The sequence below is a fragment of the Sciurus vulgaris genome (genome assembly GCF_902686455.1).
Source record: "Sciurus vulgaris genome assembly, chromosome: 3".
NCBI classification, from domain to species: Eukaryota; Metazoa; Chordata; class Mammalia; order Rodentia; family Sciuridae; genus Sciurus; species Sciurus vulgaris.
The window spans coordinates 44761681-44779740 of record NC_136463.1 but is presented as its reverse complement, the minus strand read 5'-3'; the positions used below and the strand labels follow the sequence as shown (position 1 = coordinate 44779740).

Here is an 18060-nt window from a genome sequence, read left to right as displayed (position 1 = left end):
CAGGTCTGACACCTGGGAAAGGAGGGTAAGAAGGAGGAAAATGGGGCAAGAAAAGTCTGAGACTATAAAACAGGTCTAAGAAAGTTTTAGCCCTACAGTGGGAGTAACCCTAAGCACTGTGCTATCAGAGGAATTCCCTGACCCACTCCAACATGCCTGACTCAGTTATTGACTCCTGGGGAAACCTGACTTCAGATAAATGTGAATCCACAGGGACAGCCACCGGGCTGTCAGTTATCTGTGTCCTGCAGCTCCCTAATCCCCAAGCACTTTGTATAAACTCTTACATGTCTGTTATAGCCTTTTATTTGTTTATTTGGACTTTTTTCCTAATGATTTTGTTTCAAGGCTGGATATATGGTACATTTTAGCTTAGCTTACCTAGTGCCTAGCATATGGGTTATTCAATAAATGTTAGTTCAACTAAATTTTTGATAATTACAATTTTGCACATTATGTATCAAGCAATTCATGCATGATTGTCTGTTTCTGTCCTTCATTAGTTTTGAAAATTTTCTTCTTCCTTTCTCCATGTCTCACTTCATAGTTGGTACCATTCCTGAGCAGTTTAGTCAGTGCTGTTGTGGACATTCTCAGGGCCATGAATCCAGAAGTAGAAACTCTTCAGGTAGGAAAATATATTTAGTATATTAGCAGTTTGTATTTTATTATAATTGGACTTGTTTTTTCAGTCTTATCAAAAGGATAGCATTGATAAATATTTGCATTGCTATCCTTTTTTTTAGAATTTTGATCTAATGTTATATAGCTGATGTGTCCTTTTGGGTATAAGATTCCTTTATGAAAATAGTCTAAGGAATTACATAACTTAGATAAATTTTGGTTATTGTTGTACAGATGATGAAAATTAATAGAAAATGAAATTTTATTATGGCATTGACTGGTAAATGGATGGAACCTAGAGACTACCATGCTAAGTGAAATAAACCAGACTCAGAAAGTGAAAAGTTGAATGTTTTTTCTGATTTGTGGCAGCTAATCCTAAATAAGGGGAAAAAATTAAAAGAAAATGGGGGTGGGAATTCCATCAAAACAGAAGATCAGTGGAGTATAGGAAGGGGATTGAGAGGGAGGGAGTGAAGGAATGGAATAAGGAAAGGATAGTGGAATGAATCTGACCTAACTTTCCTATGTACATATATGAATATACCATGGTGAATCTCACCATTATGTGAATCTATAAGACACTAATTTAAAAGAACAACAACTATAAGTAAATGGTAGGAAAATCAATAGAGTAGAGGAAAGGAAATAACAGGAAGGAGGGAAGGAAAAAGGGAAGCACTTGGGACTGAATTAGAGAAAATTATATTCTGTGTTTTTGTAGTTATGTCAAAATGAATCCTAATGTTATATATAACTACAAATAACTAATAAAAAATAAAAATAATAAAATATTTTAAATGTGCCTAAAAAATAAAAGAAAATGAAATTTTGTTGCTTTGATAAATATATTCTTGGTAAGAGCCACCAGTCAGCATAATAAAAAAGAAATATAGATGTTTATTTCTTTGTTATAAAATATATGTATTGGAAAAGATGTGTTAATCACACTTTTATAAGTCAAATTCTGTTATTTAGGCATAAAAGGAGTTGGTTAGTTGAAGGAATCTTGTAAAGATGATGGTTAGGTCAGTAAGAATATTTGCATTTCCTTAATGTTATTAGGGATAGTTTGACTTGCACGAAACTCTGGAGAATGTGTAACTGAAACTCAATGTTTAGTGAACCTTCAGTTGACAGCAGCCTGATTTTTATGTGGAAAGGGGTGCCCAGTCTCCCAGGCTCTGGATGTAATGTTCCTTTAAGAGTCAAGAAAATCCATGGGGAGGTGTGTTTTATTTTTAGAGAATTCAAATATTTTAAGTTTTAAATGTGTCATTCTTCAAACTGACAAAATACTCAAAGTATCCTTATATCTGTTAGGTTTAAACAAAGTAAAACCCAGGATAGGTCTGTTAGCTTTATGATCTTCTTTCCTGTATCTTACATATTTTCTTTTCAAATAAGGAGTTTGAAAAGTCCTTTAGTTGCTATGTAAGAAAAGAGAATAATTGCTTTGATACACTCAAATATATATTCATATCAAGAATAGAAATCCAGGCTGGGAATATAGCTCATTTGGTAGGGTGCTTGCCTTATATGCACAAGGCCCTGGGTTCAATTCCCAGTACCACCAAAAAAAAAAAAAAAAAGAAAAGAAAGATTCAATGTTAGCCTTTGTTGTTTTCATTAACTTTAACCATTAACTACATAGATCCCTTTAAACTTCGCATTAATCCGAGTTGTTAACTCCTGACAAAAACAGTTCATATATCCATCATCAATATATTCCATCTCCTGAGAATATGAACAACAGTATATTTGTCTTTGTTTTGTAAAGGATGCCAGAAAATATCTTAGCAGGCAAACAACTTGTAGAAAAATCTTGTTAAAAATAAGACATTAGTTAGAATTCTCTTTCTAAAACTTGCCCTCTTGTTTCCTAAGTTTTTGCTCTGTACTTCTTTACTATGGGTTAACCTTTTCATTCATTTCCTTGGTAGGTTCTCCAGTGCCACAGGCTCAGTCACCACAGTCTCTCTTATTGGGTGCTAGACTGCAGAGCGCCCCTACCCTTACTGACATCTATCAGAACAAACAGAAGCTAAGAAAACAGCACTCTGACCCTGTGTGCCCGTCTCATGCTGGGGTTGGATACAGCTACTCACCTCAGCCCAGTCGGCCTGGCAGCCTTGGAACCTCTCCCACCAAGCACATGGGATCCTCTCCACGGAGTTCCGATTGGTTCTTTAAAACTCCCTTACCAACAATCATTGGTTCTCCTACTAAGGTGTGTTTCTTAAGCCTTTTTGTAGATCATGAACTGTTTTAGTACTTTATGGAAAGAATTCATGATGAGAATAACCCTAATTTTAATGAGCACTTACTATGTATCAGGCACAGTGTAAGTACTTGTTGAATGCTTTATGTGCATGATCTCATTAATCTTCAGAAAAGGATACTGAAGTTTAGAACTTAAATGAACTGTCGAAGATCACACAGGCTGTAAATAGAAGAGCCAGTATTTGAATCCAAGTCTGACTAACTCCACAGCTTATATTCCTGATTAGTGTGTCATGAAACCTGCCAAAATTCTGAACATTTCATCCATCATATTAACTAGCTTACATATGTTTGTTTAGACCACAGCTCCTTTCAAAATCCCTAAAACACAAGCGTCTTCCAACCTGTTAGCTTTGGTTACTCGTCATGGGCCTGCTGAAGGGCAGTCCAAAGATGGGACTGACCCACGGGAATGTTCCCATTGCCTTTTGGTACAAGGAAGTGAGAGGCATCGATTTGAACAACAGAACAAAGCAGTGTTTGGCAGGTAAGATACTGTTTCTTCTCTAATCTTAAAAACTATAATAGCAAAATAAGTACATTTTTATTATAAAAGCAACCAGACCACATTAGTAGCTGGCTTATACTATATGATTGTTAATGCATATTGTATATTTCAGAATGTCTGAAACTTCCTCTATGTAAATACAGGGCTTGTCCCTGAACTTGAACATTCTATTTCTGTCTTTTATTTTTGTTTTGGAAGTTTATCTTTACCCTGAATTGTTTAACATCTATTTTTTGTTTCCTTGTTCTCTAATGTCCTGTTAACACTTCTATTTTTAAAAAGTGAATTTCTCATTAATAACATCACTGTTCTTTTTAGATCTGTCAGTACTGGGAAGTTATCAGATCAACAAGTAAAGGCATCTTTAGGTGGACACCAGGGCAGCACTGATAGTTTAAATACAGAACGACCGATGGATATAGGTAAGAAAAATCTTATTTTTTTTAGGCAGGTAATTTGTAAGTATATGCATTACTTTCTTATTACTCTTGTAATGATCACAAGTTTAGTGGCTTAAAACAACACAGATGTATTATCTTAAAATGCTAGAGGTCATCCCTGTCATCTCATCTTCCTTCTTAGTGTCTGTTATGACAGAGGCTTATTTGTTTTCTTGATGATCAGCAGCCTGTGAGTTGGAAGAAATTCCTCCCAAGATTGTTTTTTATCAGTAAGATTATGTAGGCCAGAGTTAGCCTAAACATGCATGTACTCCTGAGTATTTCTTTGACAGCAACTGGATTCTTTAATGATCTGGTTACTGAGATCTCTAAACCTTTCATAGTTGTTTCAGGGATTGGTATGTCCATAGACACACATCTAGATTTTGTGAACTGTATGTCACAAACAAAAACAAAATGGATATTCCAGACCCTAACCCAGACTTGCTTAATCAAATTTTCTGGGAATGGATTCTGGGAATCCCTAGGTGATTATTATGTATATTCAGATTTGGGAATCTATTGTAACCTCTTTGGTCTTATTTTCTCTGATTTTTAAATTGATTTACTCTCTGAATATCCAAAGGAAGAAGTACCTGCGCCAACAAAATATCTGATTGAACATGGTTTCTAATCCAAAGAGATATTTCACTGTTCTCTTCTTGCCTGCAAGGTGTTTGAAGAGAAGGCCAGTGTCATTCTTATGATGGTTGTTTGTATGATGTCATTTCCCAGCCTTTACTTTCAACCTTGCATTGACACTAAAGTCTGTCCTCTGTGGGAACAGAGTTAGATCTTGTTAATCTGACAATCTCCACCTATTTCTTCTATTATTTAATTTGTTTCCATGTTAATATTATTGACATAGCTGTAATTTACCTATACATTTTACTTTTTCTTTCTTTCTTTTTTTTTTTTTTGGTACTAGGGATTGAACCCAGGGGTGCTTAACCACTGAGTCACATCCTCAGCCCCTTTTTATTTTTTATTTTAAGACAGGGTATCACTAAATTGCTTAGGGCCTCACTAAGTTGCTGAGGCTGATCTTGAACTTGTGATCCTCCTACCTCAGTCTCCCGAGTTGCTGGGATTACAGGTGTGCATCACTGTACCTGGCTTGTTTTCTTTTTCTTTCTTTTTGTTCCCCCTTTACTGCTTTCTTTTGCATTAAGTGAATATTTTCTAGTTTTATGTTTTGATCCCTTTAATGATGTTTTTCAACTCTATCTTCCTTTCTTCCGTTCTTTTAGCATTGAATCCTGGGATGCTTTACTACTGAGCTTCATCCCCAGTCCTTTTTTTTTTTTTAAGTATTTTTAGGTGTAGATGGACACAATATCTTTGTTTTTAAAAAATATTTTTAGCTATAGATGGACACAATATATTTTATTTTATTAATTTTTTTATGTGGTGCTGAGAATGGAACCTAGTGTCTCACATGTGCTAGGCAGGTGCTCTACCACTGAGCTGCAACCCCAGTCCAACACAATATCTTTATTTTATTTGTTTATTTTTATGTGGTGCTAAGGATCAAACCCAGTGCCTCACACATTACTATGGCCAAGACAGGAGGATCACAAGTTTGAGGACTGCCTGGGCAACTTAGCAAGAGCAATGAGATCTTGTCTCAGAATTAAAAAATTTTTAAAAAGGGACTTGGGGCAGGCATGGTGGCACACACCTGTAATCCCAGCAGCTTGGGAGGCTGAGGCAAAGGACCAACAGTTCAAAGACAGCCTCCACAACTTAGTGAGGCCCTAAGCAACTCAATAGGACCCTGTCTCTAAATAAATAAAAAAATATTTTAAAAGACAGGGATGTGGCCCTGGTTTCAATCCCCGGTTCCCCCTGCCCCCCCAAAAGACTCAGTTTTTAGTGGTGAGGTACCCTAATCCAATCCCCAGTAACTGCCCCTACCCTGACACACACACAAATAAATAAATATACAAAAAATAACAAATGCTGTCAAGGATGTAGAGAAAGGAGAATTCTTGTACACTATTTGGTGGAAAGCAGGATGAAGGTTCCTTAAAAAATTGAAAACTACCATATGACACAGTAGTCTCACTACTGGCTAAATATCCAGAGGAAATTAAATTTGTATGTTAAAGACATCTGTACTTTCATGTTTATTATAGCACTACTGTAAGATGAGATGCAGAATCAGCATAGGTTTCCATAGACTTGAGTGAATAAAGAAAATATTTCAATATTATCAACCATAAAAGGGATGAAATCCAGACTTTTTTGGCAATACAAATGAACATTATGTTAAGTAAAATAAGTCAGGGACAGAAATGTCACGTGTTCTCAGTCAATCACTTAGAAGTAGAGAATAGAATAGAGACCACTAGAGCACAGGAAAGATAGTGGGGAGGAGATAGAGGACAGAAAATGGGTACCAAAATACAGTTTGGTGGTGGGGGAGTAGTTCTCATGTTCTTTGGCATAGTAGGGTAATTGTAATCTACAACAATTAATAATACATTTCAAAATAACTAGAGAAGAATTTGAAGGTTCTCAACACACAGAAATGATAATATTTGAGGAGACAGAAATGCTAATTACCCTAATTTGATCATTACACATTGTATACATGTATAGAATCTTAATACTGTACCCCAAATAAATAAGTACAAATGTCAATTAAAAAATAAAAATTAAATGTGAAAAGTAATCTCTTGTCATTCCTGCATATTTTTCACCATATAACATACAAATATATAACATACCATATATAACACACATGTAACATGCAAAATACTTGTTAGTTGACTCTTAATATCAGTAAAACTTGCAGTCAACAGCAGGTTATTACTAGTTAAGTTTGGGAGTAGTCAGAAATTATACTCCAGTTTTCAGCTGTGTGAGAATTGGTGCCCCCCCCACCCCCTGCCAACCCCTGTGTTATTCAGAGGTTAACTATACTATGTTCTCTTTCTCTGTTTTGAGATTACTTAATTCTCATTGATCTGCCTTTAAATTCTGAGATTCTTTCTTCTGCCAATTCAAAATCTGCTTTTGAGCCCCTACAGTGAATTTCATTTCTGTTATTATATAGTAGTTCTCCCCTTATCTGCATCTGGGGGTACATTCAAAGACCTTTAGTTGATTCCTGAAGCTTCAGGTAGTACCAAACCCTATGTCCCATTTTCCTATGTATACATACCCAAAATTAAGTTTAATTTATAAAGTAGGCACAGTAAGAGATTAACAATAACATTAATAAACCAGGACAATTTTAACAGCATACTGTAATAAAAGTTATGTGAAATATGGTCTCTCTTTTGCTGTTTCAAAGTGGTTTTTTTTTTTTTTTTTTTTTGATTTTTTTATATATATTCACTCTTCTTGAAAGGAAGAGCTTTATGGCTTCTCTTTGGCCAGCATGACTACTCTTTCACTTTGGGGTCACTTTTAAGTAAAATAAGAGTTACTTGAACACACAAGTATGGTGATACTGCACCAGTCAATTTGATAAGACATTAAATGAATAGTGGTTGGGTTTATATACACTCTGGATATATTGAACAAAAGAATATTTCACATCTTAGACTGGACAACATGAGATTTCATCACACTACCCAGAATATAGAACTGTACTGTTTAACTCCAGAATTTCCATTTTAAAAAATAGTTTCTATTAATTTTCTCAGAATGATGAGACATTATTATCATACATACTTTTACTTTTTGTTTTATTTTTTATGGTACTTGGGATTGAACCCAGGGGCACTCTACCACTAAGCTACACTCCCAGCCCTTAAAAAATTTTGTTTTGAGACAGGATCTACAAAGTGCCAAGGCTCTTAGCTTCCTAAGTAGCTGGGATTATAGCCATGAGCCTCCATGTCTGGCTTCTTTACTTTTTAAAGCCTGATTTCCTTTCATTATTTGAACATGTTTAAAATAGTTACTGTGAAGTCTTTGATTAGTTTGGCTTTTTAAAATTCAGGTAGTTTCTGTTGCCTGCTTTTTTTTTTTTCCTGTATATGGTTATACTTTCTTTATTAATAATTTATTTGTATCATAATTTTTGTTGAAAAATGAACATTTTATGTAATATTTTGTAGTAATTCTAGACGTGGCTCTCCTCCCACTCCCAGGTTGGTTTTTTGCTTTCTTATTTGTTTTGTCTTGGTAGACTTTCAGTGAAGTCTATTTACCTTGCATTGTGAAGCCTGATATCATTCCTTAAAGGGTGCAAGTTGGCTAAGTGGACAATAATTTTGGATTTTTTTTTGTTGTTGTTGTTTTGCAGTGTTAGTATTTGAATCCAGGAACTTAGACACATGCTGGCCACAGCTAATGCTCTACCACTTCGCTACCTGGCCATTGTTTACAAGGTGGTAGTTCTAGAAGGATTCTCTTTCTTCTCTGATCTCCCAAGTGGAGTCTATCTTGGTATCACACCCAGCTGTTTTCCTCCACTAATTACTAGTTGATTGCTTTATTGTTTTTAATGATGCCCTGGGAGATAAGTTGTTTCACAGGTCTAGTTTAATTCTGGCCAATTTGTAGGAATAGTCTTTGAGAACAGTATTTGAGCCTTGTTTGTAACACAGGAGGGTTCTTGGCTGTCTTTCCCCGGTTCTGATAAACTTTTAGCTGGACTGTTGTTTAATTGTTGCTGTCATGGAGTTACCAGCTTCCTTTTACTTGCTTATCACCAAAAATCTTCATCATTTTTGTCAGCACCCTTAGGGTTAAACTTCCTATGATCTCTTATTTCAAACAAAGTCAGGTGCGATGGGGAGAACTTCAGAATTTTCTGTTCCCTGCCTCCACAGCACTGGGAAGTGCTTCTCCACCACTGCTCCGGAGTTAGGAATGAGAACAGTTGCCCATTTGTCTTGGAGAGATACTCCAGCTTTGTAAACCTGGAGCTGGGCAGAGATGGAAGCCTCTGGTCTTCTTGATTTGCCTCTGCTGGGCAAGTGAGCAGGAGTGAGTGCAATAAGGGCTCTAGTCTGCTGGCCTAGGCTAGAAGTTATACCCTGTGGGTAGAGAGCCAGAAACAGTTCTTGCTGAGTTGTGGATTTTCCTTCTTTTCTTCTCTTTTCTTTTGCAACTTACTGAGGATTGAATCCAGGGGCACTTTTTGCCACTGACCTGTATCTCCAGACTTTATTTTTTGAGACAGGATCTCACACAGTTGCTGAGACTGGCCTCAAATTTATGATCCTCCTGCCTCAGCCTCCCAAGTTGCTGGGGTTACAGGCCTGTGCCACTGTTCTTGGGTGGGTACACATGATTTTTCTTTAATAAATGTCTCTTCCTGTATGTCTTCAGGACAATTTTTAGACATTTAAGTTGTTATTTTGGGTGGTGCTGTAGACTTGAATCGGGATCTCTCTCATGCTAGGTAAGGGCTCTACCACTGAACTATACCCCTAGCCTATTAAGTGGTTATTTTTAAAAAGATTTTACCAGTATAGTTGTTTCACTGAGGAACTGGTCTGTGGAACTCTTCACACTGAGAATCTAGAAGTCATTTTATTCTTGGTGTTTTTTTTTGCCAAAAGTCACCAAGTTACCTGGAGTTAGAATAGTTTTTGAAAACAGCTTGTCTGAGTGTGACCATATGTCTTATTCTCCTTTATAAATATGTTTAAATTTTAGAGCTTATTAATTCCACATGAGTGTGCATTATACTTTTAAGTCCAGGTTAATAGATATGAAACTGGATTTTTCGTTCTTAAAGAATATTTTAGGCATAAAATGCATCTTTGATAATTTGTATTCTCTTTTTCTTTTGCAATGAACTTTGTTATATCATTTGAAATTACAGATTTCTCTTTCTAGCCATGAAGTTTCTGTTTTGGAAAACAAAAACTGTTGAAAACAGGAAAAACTTGAAACCTTCAGTAAAAAATAATTAGGGTTGTTGGGTCTTAAAATATACCCATGAACATCCCTAAAGTAAAATCTTGGAACATTACATTAAATAAAGAGAGTATACATCTTATAAAACAGTAGGTGGTCTTTAATTAATTTCTACTTACTGTTTCCTTGTTTCCTACAACATTTTTATGAACTTTTTTTCCTTTTTAAATTCTTTTTAGTTACACATGATAATAGAATGTATTTTGACATATTATACATGGAGTATAACTTTGCATTCTTATAGTTTTACATGATATAGAGTTACACTGATCATATATTCATATATGAACATAGGAAAGTTATGTCTGATTCATTCTACTGCCTTTCCCATTCCCATCCCCATCCCCGCTCCCTTTTCCCCACGTCCCCTGTCCAATCTGGTGAACCTCCACTCCTCTTCCCCCACACTCTGTCGGAAGTTATCATCTGCATATCAGAGAGAACATTTGGCTTTGGCTTTTTAGAATTGACTTATTTCACTTAGCATGATAGTCTCTAGATCCATCCACTTACTGTCAATTACCATAATTTCATTCTTCTTTATGGTTAATATTCCATTGTGTATATGTACCACATTTTCTTTATCCCTTTATGGATAAAGGTACCCTAGGTTGGTTCCATAGTTTAGCTGTTGTGAATTGATCTTTATGAGCTCTTTCTTCCTCTGTTGATATGTGCTCTTATTTTGTTGTGTTTTGTTGTAGATAAGATAGACATTGAGGAAATCTTGTTCTGTATTTGTTCAGTGTCTTTTATGATTGAATTAACCCTGCCTCCATTTTGTGTTCCCAGACATGTAATGTTTGAGTGTGAAAATCAATAATTTTATTGATTCTGCCTGTTTGGTAGATGAAACAGTTTTCACCAACTCTTCATGTATCACAAACTTAGTCCCTCAGTCCTTTTGACATCTGTCCTATTTTCAGATCCTGACAGATGGTAGTTTTGTTCTAAGGCATAAATGTACTTTGTCTCAACTTTTTGTGTTTTTCTGAAACTGTATTACAATGGAGATTTCTGATCACCATTTCAGTTTAACCTGCAGTTTGTATTCCCAGTTCTCAGTTTCTGCTTTTTCAAATTATCTTCAATAGGTGTGACTTGGCAGTTCATGTATTTTAGAAGTATTCAAAACTAACTATGAAGGACTGGAGATGAGCCAGGTGAAGTGACATAAACCCATAGTACCACTGACTAGGGAGTCTGAGGCAGGAGGATTGTAAAGTTCAAGGCCAGCCTCAGCAACTTATGGAGACCTTGTCTCAAAATAAACAATAAAAAGGTCTGGGATGTAGCTCAGTGGTAAAGTATTTTTCTAGTGTGTGCAGGGTCCTGTGTTCAATCCTTAGTATCACAACAGCAAAACAAAAGTAACTAAATTTGGTGTGAAGAAGATTCACAGCTGAGATTACTGTAAAATATTTTAATGAAAATATTGTATCAGATTTTCTGATTTTGAGTAATAAATGCTTTATGTTAAGAATAATTGATATAAAAGTTAATGTCTCCATGTAATTCCACCTCCAGATAGTAGAAATACTGTCAAGGTAACATGACATTTTGTAAACTATTGTAGCTCCTGCAGGAGCCTGTGGTGTTGTACTGGCACCACCAGCAGGAACCACTGCAAGTTCCAGGGCTGTCCTCTTCACTGTGGGGTCTCCTCCACACAGCGCCACAGCCCCCACTTGTACTCATATGGTTCTTCGAACAAGAACCACCTCAGGTGAGGAACATTTGTCCTGTTCAATTTGTGGCTAGTATTTTGAGTGTGGTGTTCTGAGGGTGATGTAGGATGGCAACTTTAGTCACTGAATTTCTCTGGACTTCAGTTTCTTTGCCAGTGAAATGGGCCTATTTATTTTTCTTCAAGGGTTATAAGAAGTAAGTGAGGAAACATTTTTTGGGGGGGAAAAAAAGACTTCGTGAAGTAAAAGTGCTATATTATATATATTAATTTAGAAATATCCATTATGCTTATATGTTCATATGTAATATAAAATATAGTGTGAATGACTATCCATGAAGAAACAGTTGTATATCCATAGTGCTCAGCTTATATTTTGAAATCTTATTTTAGTATATCTAATAAATCAAAAATATGTTTTTTGTTTTTTAGAAGCTTAAGTGTTTTTTTATTCTTTGGGTCCCCATGTTTCTGCTTATTCCTATATATGTTTAGATAGGCTAATAGGCTTTTTAATTATTATCCATACTCTGTAAGTAGTTAATTAATACAAAAATTAAGAAAGTGTTTAGATTTGACTCAAAGTCAGTATATATCATCATCATATATATTGTGCCTTGTGTTATTTAAGTTCTCATATTCTAAACAAGTTGCTAATCAGGATATCAAAATGATCAGGATAAACAAAAAAGATAGTGGGTGGTAGAACTAAAATCTTAGTTTTAAAAATGTTTTATAATCTTAAATGATAAGAAAATGCCATTTTATTTTATTATTTTTAAAAATTTATTTACTGTGTGCCTCACATGTTAGGCAAGCGTTCTACCACTGAGCTACAACCCCAGCCCAAGAAAATGACTGTAAAGATCTTCATAACACTTTATATCTGTTAACTCCAGTGACTTTTTTTTTTTCTTTTGGTAATAGGGATTGAACTCAGGGGCACTTGGCCACTGAGCCACATCCCCAGCCCTATTTTGTGTTTTATTTAGAGACAGGGTCTCACTGAGTTGCTTAGCGCCTCCCTTTTGCTGAGGCTGGCTTTGAACTCGAGATCCTCCTGCTTAAGTTTCCCAAGCCGCTGGGAATACAGGTGTGCACCACCATCCCCAATTATAGTGACATTTTTAAAAACTATAATGCCCAGTGTAGTCAAGCTATAGTGGGATATATGTGCTTATAGCTGCTGTAGAAAGTAATGTGACAATTCTTAGGAAAAGCTATAAAAATGTTTATAATATTCTATCTATGGTAATTCCTTTCTTGTTTATAACACCTACCACTTTTGAGTATTTATCACATAGAAGTCAATCAAAAGAGGGAAAAACTGTTAATTTCATTGCAATTACATGAAGAAAATCAGAAGTAGAATAAATGACTCCAGATAAACATTGCATATATAGACAGTAAATTACTGTACACCCATTGCATCTTATAATTATGAAATTGATGAAGCAACAAGGAGAAATATTTATGATATAAATTTTTTAGAGTAGAATATGAGAAAACTAGCTCTGATGTCTATAAAATGTACACATAGACAAAGATTGTAAGTGAATATGGAAAAATAAAAACTATTCATATGCTTAAGTAGGGTGGGGACCAGGGACTTTTCTTTGAACTTTTTTACTCAGTAGGTTTTGTTCAATAAATGAGAGGAGCAGTGGGTGTAAAAGCCCCTCTGTGACCTAAATATAGGACGCTGTGCCATGTCTTATGTTTCCTTGCAGTGGGGTCCAGCAGCTCAGGAGGCTCTCTGTGCTCTGCTAGTGGCCGAGTGTGTGTGGGCTCCCCACCTGGCCCGGGCTTGGGCTCTTCCCCGCCAGGAGCAGAGGCAGCTCCCAGCCTGAGATATGTGCCTTATGGTGCTTCACCCCCCAGCCTAGAGGGGCTCATCACTTTTGAAGCCCCCGAACTGCCAGAGGAGACACTGATGGAGGTAGAGAAAAGACTACAGTGGTGTATTATTACGATGTTGATATGATGTGCGTGCTCTACTGATGACAAAAGGGTGAAATAAATTGAACAATTCTGAAATTATGTTTTTTCTTTTCTTCCCTGGTACTGGAAACTGAACCCAGGGGCATTCTACAGCTGAGCTATATCCCCAGTCCCTTTTATTTTTTTATTTTGAAACAGGGTCTTGCTAAGTTTCTGAGGCTGCCCTTGAATTTATAATCCTCTGCTTCAGCCTCCCAAGTAGCTGAGATTACAGATATCCAGAGCGCTTAACCACTGAACCACATTTCCAGCCCTTTTTTAAATATTTAGAGACAGGGTCTCCCGTAGTTGCTTAGGGCCTCACTAAGTTGCTGAGGCTGGCTTTGAACTCGAAATCCTCCTGCTTCATCCTCCCTAGCTGTTGGGATTATAGGCATGTGCCACCACTTCTGGCTTCTTTCTTATCACTTTGAAAAACATTACTGATACATTTTCAAAATAATGTCATTACACTCATCTGTAGCAACCTATGGTTCAAAGGAAGTGACACATACAGATTGTGTTCTCAATTTTTTATTCAAAGTTTATTTACTGTTTATAACATTTTACAGCATAATCTATGTCCTAAAAACATAACCTTTTATTCTCAAAGTTTCCTTTAAACATAAAAATAAATAGGCATCATTGGTTTATTATTTTTAAATAAAAATAATATTTATTATGTTATTATTATTTATTTGGTACTGGGGATTGAATCCAGGGGCACTTAACCACTGAGCCATATCCCCAGCCCTTGTTTGTATTGTTTTAGTTAGAGACAGGGTCTCACTGAGTTGTTTAGGTCCTTCTTACGTTGCTGAGGCTAGCTTTGAACTCACAATCCTCCTGCCTCAGCCTCTCAAGATGCTGGGATTACAGGCATGTGCCACCTGGGCCAAGTTAATTTAAAATTTTTAGCAGTAATAGTAAACCAACAATGACAGATTGGTCATTAACAAAGTAATACACCTGCTATATTCATGTTTATAAATTAGTACCTTTCCTCTGTGGATCCAGTTCTACAGAAAAGAAATATATTGTATATAATCTGAAATATGTGAGCATAAATCCAAAACCAGAGTTTGTTTTATGTTTTCAGAAATGTGTATGCTTAGTTCTTCACTCTCTAATTCAGGAAAAAACACTCAGTGGAATAATGTGTCCTCAGTTCCTGGATGTCTGAGGTCTTAACTTAGCCTAAGGTTTAAATTAAAATGATCAACTCTCCAACCAACTAAAGAGCAAATTTTCTCTCCATGTAGGATCTCTAACATTTCTATTTTGTATGAATAAGAATTAACTATTTCAGGCTGGGGATGTGGCTCAAATTGTAGAACACTTGCCTAGCATGTATGAGGCACTGGGTTCAATCCTCAGCACCACATAAAAATAAATAAGTAAAATAAAGGTACTATGTCCATCTATAACTAAAAAAAAAAAATTAAAAAAACAGGGATTAGCTATTTCACATAAAATTATAAAATATTACATGCAAATTTTTAATAGTGATTTTGTGGTAGTAATTTTGAAAGTATATTTAGTCCAATCTAAAGTTGGAAAAAATCTGAGTTTTTTTTAGTCTCCATCAAATTAGACATAAATAACATTCCAGCATGTGGTCCAACATATTGGAGCATATAGTTGACAATATGCTGTCACAGAGCAGAGAGACTCAAAAATTGAATGAATTATTCTCCTGTCTTTAGGAAAATGATTCTCTTCTTTTAACTATGAAAAGAGAGTGAGAAACTTTTAGTACTTGCTTGAAATTTCAAAAATACATTTACAATTTAAGACAAATCTCAAAGCAAAAATTGACTGCACATTTTAAAATGACAGCATCCTTCAGGTTGCTGTTATGTCTTCCTGTGCTCCTCTCTAACTAACTGAAAAGAACATAGAAAATTAGAGTTTTGGTATTAGGAATGACTATTAACTGAAAAGCCACCAGAAACTGAAATAACAATAACTCCCTAAATTGTTAACAATTGTGATTGAGAGCTGGGCACAGTGGCACATACCTGTAATCCCAACTACTTAGGAAGATTCTTTGAACCTAGGAGATAAAAGACTAGCCTGGGTAACATAGCAGAGACCCCCATCTCAAAAAATAAAGTGATTTTAGTGTGCAGAGTATCCTTGCATTTAAAATTTGAACTCAGGGCCTCACATAGACTAGACAGGTATTCTCTCACTGAGCACCAAGCAGGTTATATCCTTTGCCCATTTTTTAAAGTTCTGTTTTGAGGCAGGTTCTCATAAGTTGCCCAGGCTGGCCTGAAACTTGTGACCCTCCTATCTTACCCTCCCAAGTAGCTGTCCTTGCAGTTTTGATGTCTGTTTTGTCATGTTTTTGTCTTGAATATATTGATTTGATCTTTTGGTTTTTGTTTTTATTCTGGTAAAAGCATAGTGACCTCCTCTTTTTGGAGCTCTGAAACATATAAACACTTGTACAAACCCACATTTGTTTTTATTTTTGTTAGTTTTCTTTCCAGCTTTCTGAAATTTAAAAATGTCAGTCTCCTTTGATCATTCTGACATTCCTAAGTATGGAAAAAGTCTACATACAGAATGAATACAGACAGATTTTTTTTCCCATACTGGGGATTGGACCCAGGGCCTAGGCAAGCACTGTACCAGTGAATTTCATAACTTTATCCCCAGTCCTTTTGTTTGTTTCTGAGTTATCCAAGCTGGCCTCAAACTTGTCTTCCTGCTTCAGCCTCCCAAGTAGATGGGATTGCAGTTGTGTGCCACTATGCCCAGCTATACACAGAAATTCTTAATCTAGAATTTTCTAAGACAGTGTCTTTGCTGCAGCGAGAACACACTGATACCTTACGCCATCTGAATGTGATGCTGATGTTCACGGAGTGTGTGCTGGACCTGACAGCTGTGAGGGGGGGGAACCCTGAGCTGTGCACATCTGCTGTGTCCTTGTACCAGATTCAGGAGAGTGTGGTTGTGGACCAGATCAGCCAGCTGAGCAAAGACTGGGGGTATGTGCCCCTGCCCTATCATTCATTGCTACATTCATGTTTTCTGTATACTTGTGCCTGAGCTGCTGGCATTGTCATCCACTGAAAGTCAAATATTATTAAAAGCTTCAAAGGAATCTCTAAGTTACTTCATTGTTTTAGATGTCACTGTATGAACCAAGAGTATTTTATAATCTTAGCATTGCCTTTATAAGGAGATGGTTTGGATTTTTATCTGAGTATTTCTGTTGTAGTCAAAGTTCATGTCAAACCTTCTCCCTTCAGGAGTTGTATTTGCATTAAAAAAAAATAAGGAGGAGGATATGCTCATAGAAAGGATATTTGAGTGGTGGCTCAATGTTGGAGTACCAAGTCTGGTGGGTTGGTTCACAAGATAACCCTCTGTTCCTGTCTTTGTGCAGGCGGGTAGAACAGCTGGTGTTATATATGAAAGCAGCACAGCTGCTTGCAGCTTCCCTGCACCTCGCCAAAGCTCAGATCAAGTCCGGGAAGCTGAGTCCATCCACGGCTGTGAAACAAGGTATGGCAGCTGTGGCTTTAGGAGCCCTGTAGTTGTCCCTTCCTGTCCAATGAAAGAAAAATTTCTAATGAGGAAGCACTGTGTTATTCAGTATTCTTACAGGGAAAAAGATGCTGATATTGGTTTTCACCATGTATTTGATACAGAGAGGTTGTTGTTTCATACTGAAATAGAGATCATAAACCTGATTTCCAATCCTTTCAGTGATTATGTAATGTCACTTTCCTTATATCTATCAACAGGAAAACTGTATGTCTCCATGTCATCATTTCTAGAGGAAAATTAAAAGTAGTTCTCATTTTTTTTTCAGTTGTTAAAAGTCTGAATGAGCGATACAAATTCTGCATCACCATGTGCAAAAAACTTACAGAAAAGCTGACTCGCTTCTTCTCTGACAAACAGAGGTTTATTGATGAAATCAACAGTGTAACTGCAGAGAAACTCATCTATAATTGTGCTGTGGAAATGGTAACCCTTTTTAAGATTTAATATTGTATAGCACTACAGTATTTATCTCTGAGTGTCTTTTGAATCCCAAATGTTGTGGTTACATCCTCCAAAAGGAGGAATTGAAGTTCAGCAACACTTAAGTAACACTTAATGTAATTTATAAGTCTGGTTACCACTTTTGATAAAATTATATATTTTCTTTATTTTTGTGGTATGGTGATTAAACCCAGGGCCTTGTGCATGCTAGGCAAGTGCTCTACCACTGAGCTATATTACCAGCCCAGAATCTTATTACCTCTCCTGCTAAACTTTGCTAACATTAGGCATGATGTCATCTTTTAATAGTTTGTGTCTAAAAGCATTGGATCTGTTTTTACATTTTCTACTGTTTAAGACATTTTAGCTTAGTAAAACTATTAGGAAAAATACTGCTTTGTTAGCCATTAAAAAAATTCATGGGCACAGGTTCCACTTAACTGACCTTATTAAAGTGTAAGTATCAAGTAAAATGTACTTTTCCAGTCGTCTGGTTGTAATACCAGAAATAATTTATTTTCTTTCTCCACTAGGGAAAATTTACTCTGAAGCATAGATAAAAACAGAAGCTATTAAATAAGTGGTTAAGTGGGGAAAATTTATTTTTGACTAATCTTTTTTTTTTTTTACTCTAATAACATAAT

The 18060-nt window shown here is 36.1% G+C and overlaps 1 protein-coding gene across 5 annotated transcripts in view; it reads left to right on the top strand.

Annotated features, from left to right (window-relative positions):
* The window catches only part of ULK2 (unc-51 like autophagy activating kinase 2), a 75244-nt gene that overhangs the window by 52064 nt on the left and 5120 nt on the right, over positions 1-18060 (top strand). For 3 of the 5 annotated variants that reach the window (XM_079131670.1, XM_079131672.1, XM_079131668.1), the window contains 9 exons: positions 548-628; positions 2568-2854; positions 3207-3394; positions 3734-3837; positions 11318-11467; positions 13159-13367; positions 16232-16410; positions 16812-16930; positions 17241-17398. In XM_079131670.1, coding sequence (XP_078987796.1) covers positions 548-628; positions 2568-2854; positions 3207-3394; positions 3734-3837; positions 11318-11467; positions 13159-13367; positions 16232-16410; positions 16812-16930; positions 17241-17398 — 1475 coding nt within the window. The remainder of the gene's footprint in view (positions 1-547; positions 629-2567; positions 2855-3206; positions 3395-3733; positions 3838-11317; positions 11468-13158; positions 13368-16231; positions 16411-16811; positions 16931-17240; positions 17399-18060) is intronic. The other 2 variants (XM_079131669.1, XM_079131671.1) reach the window with 2 other exon arrangements.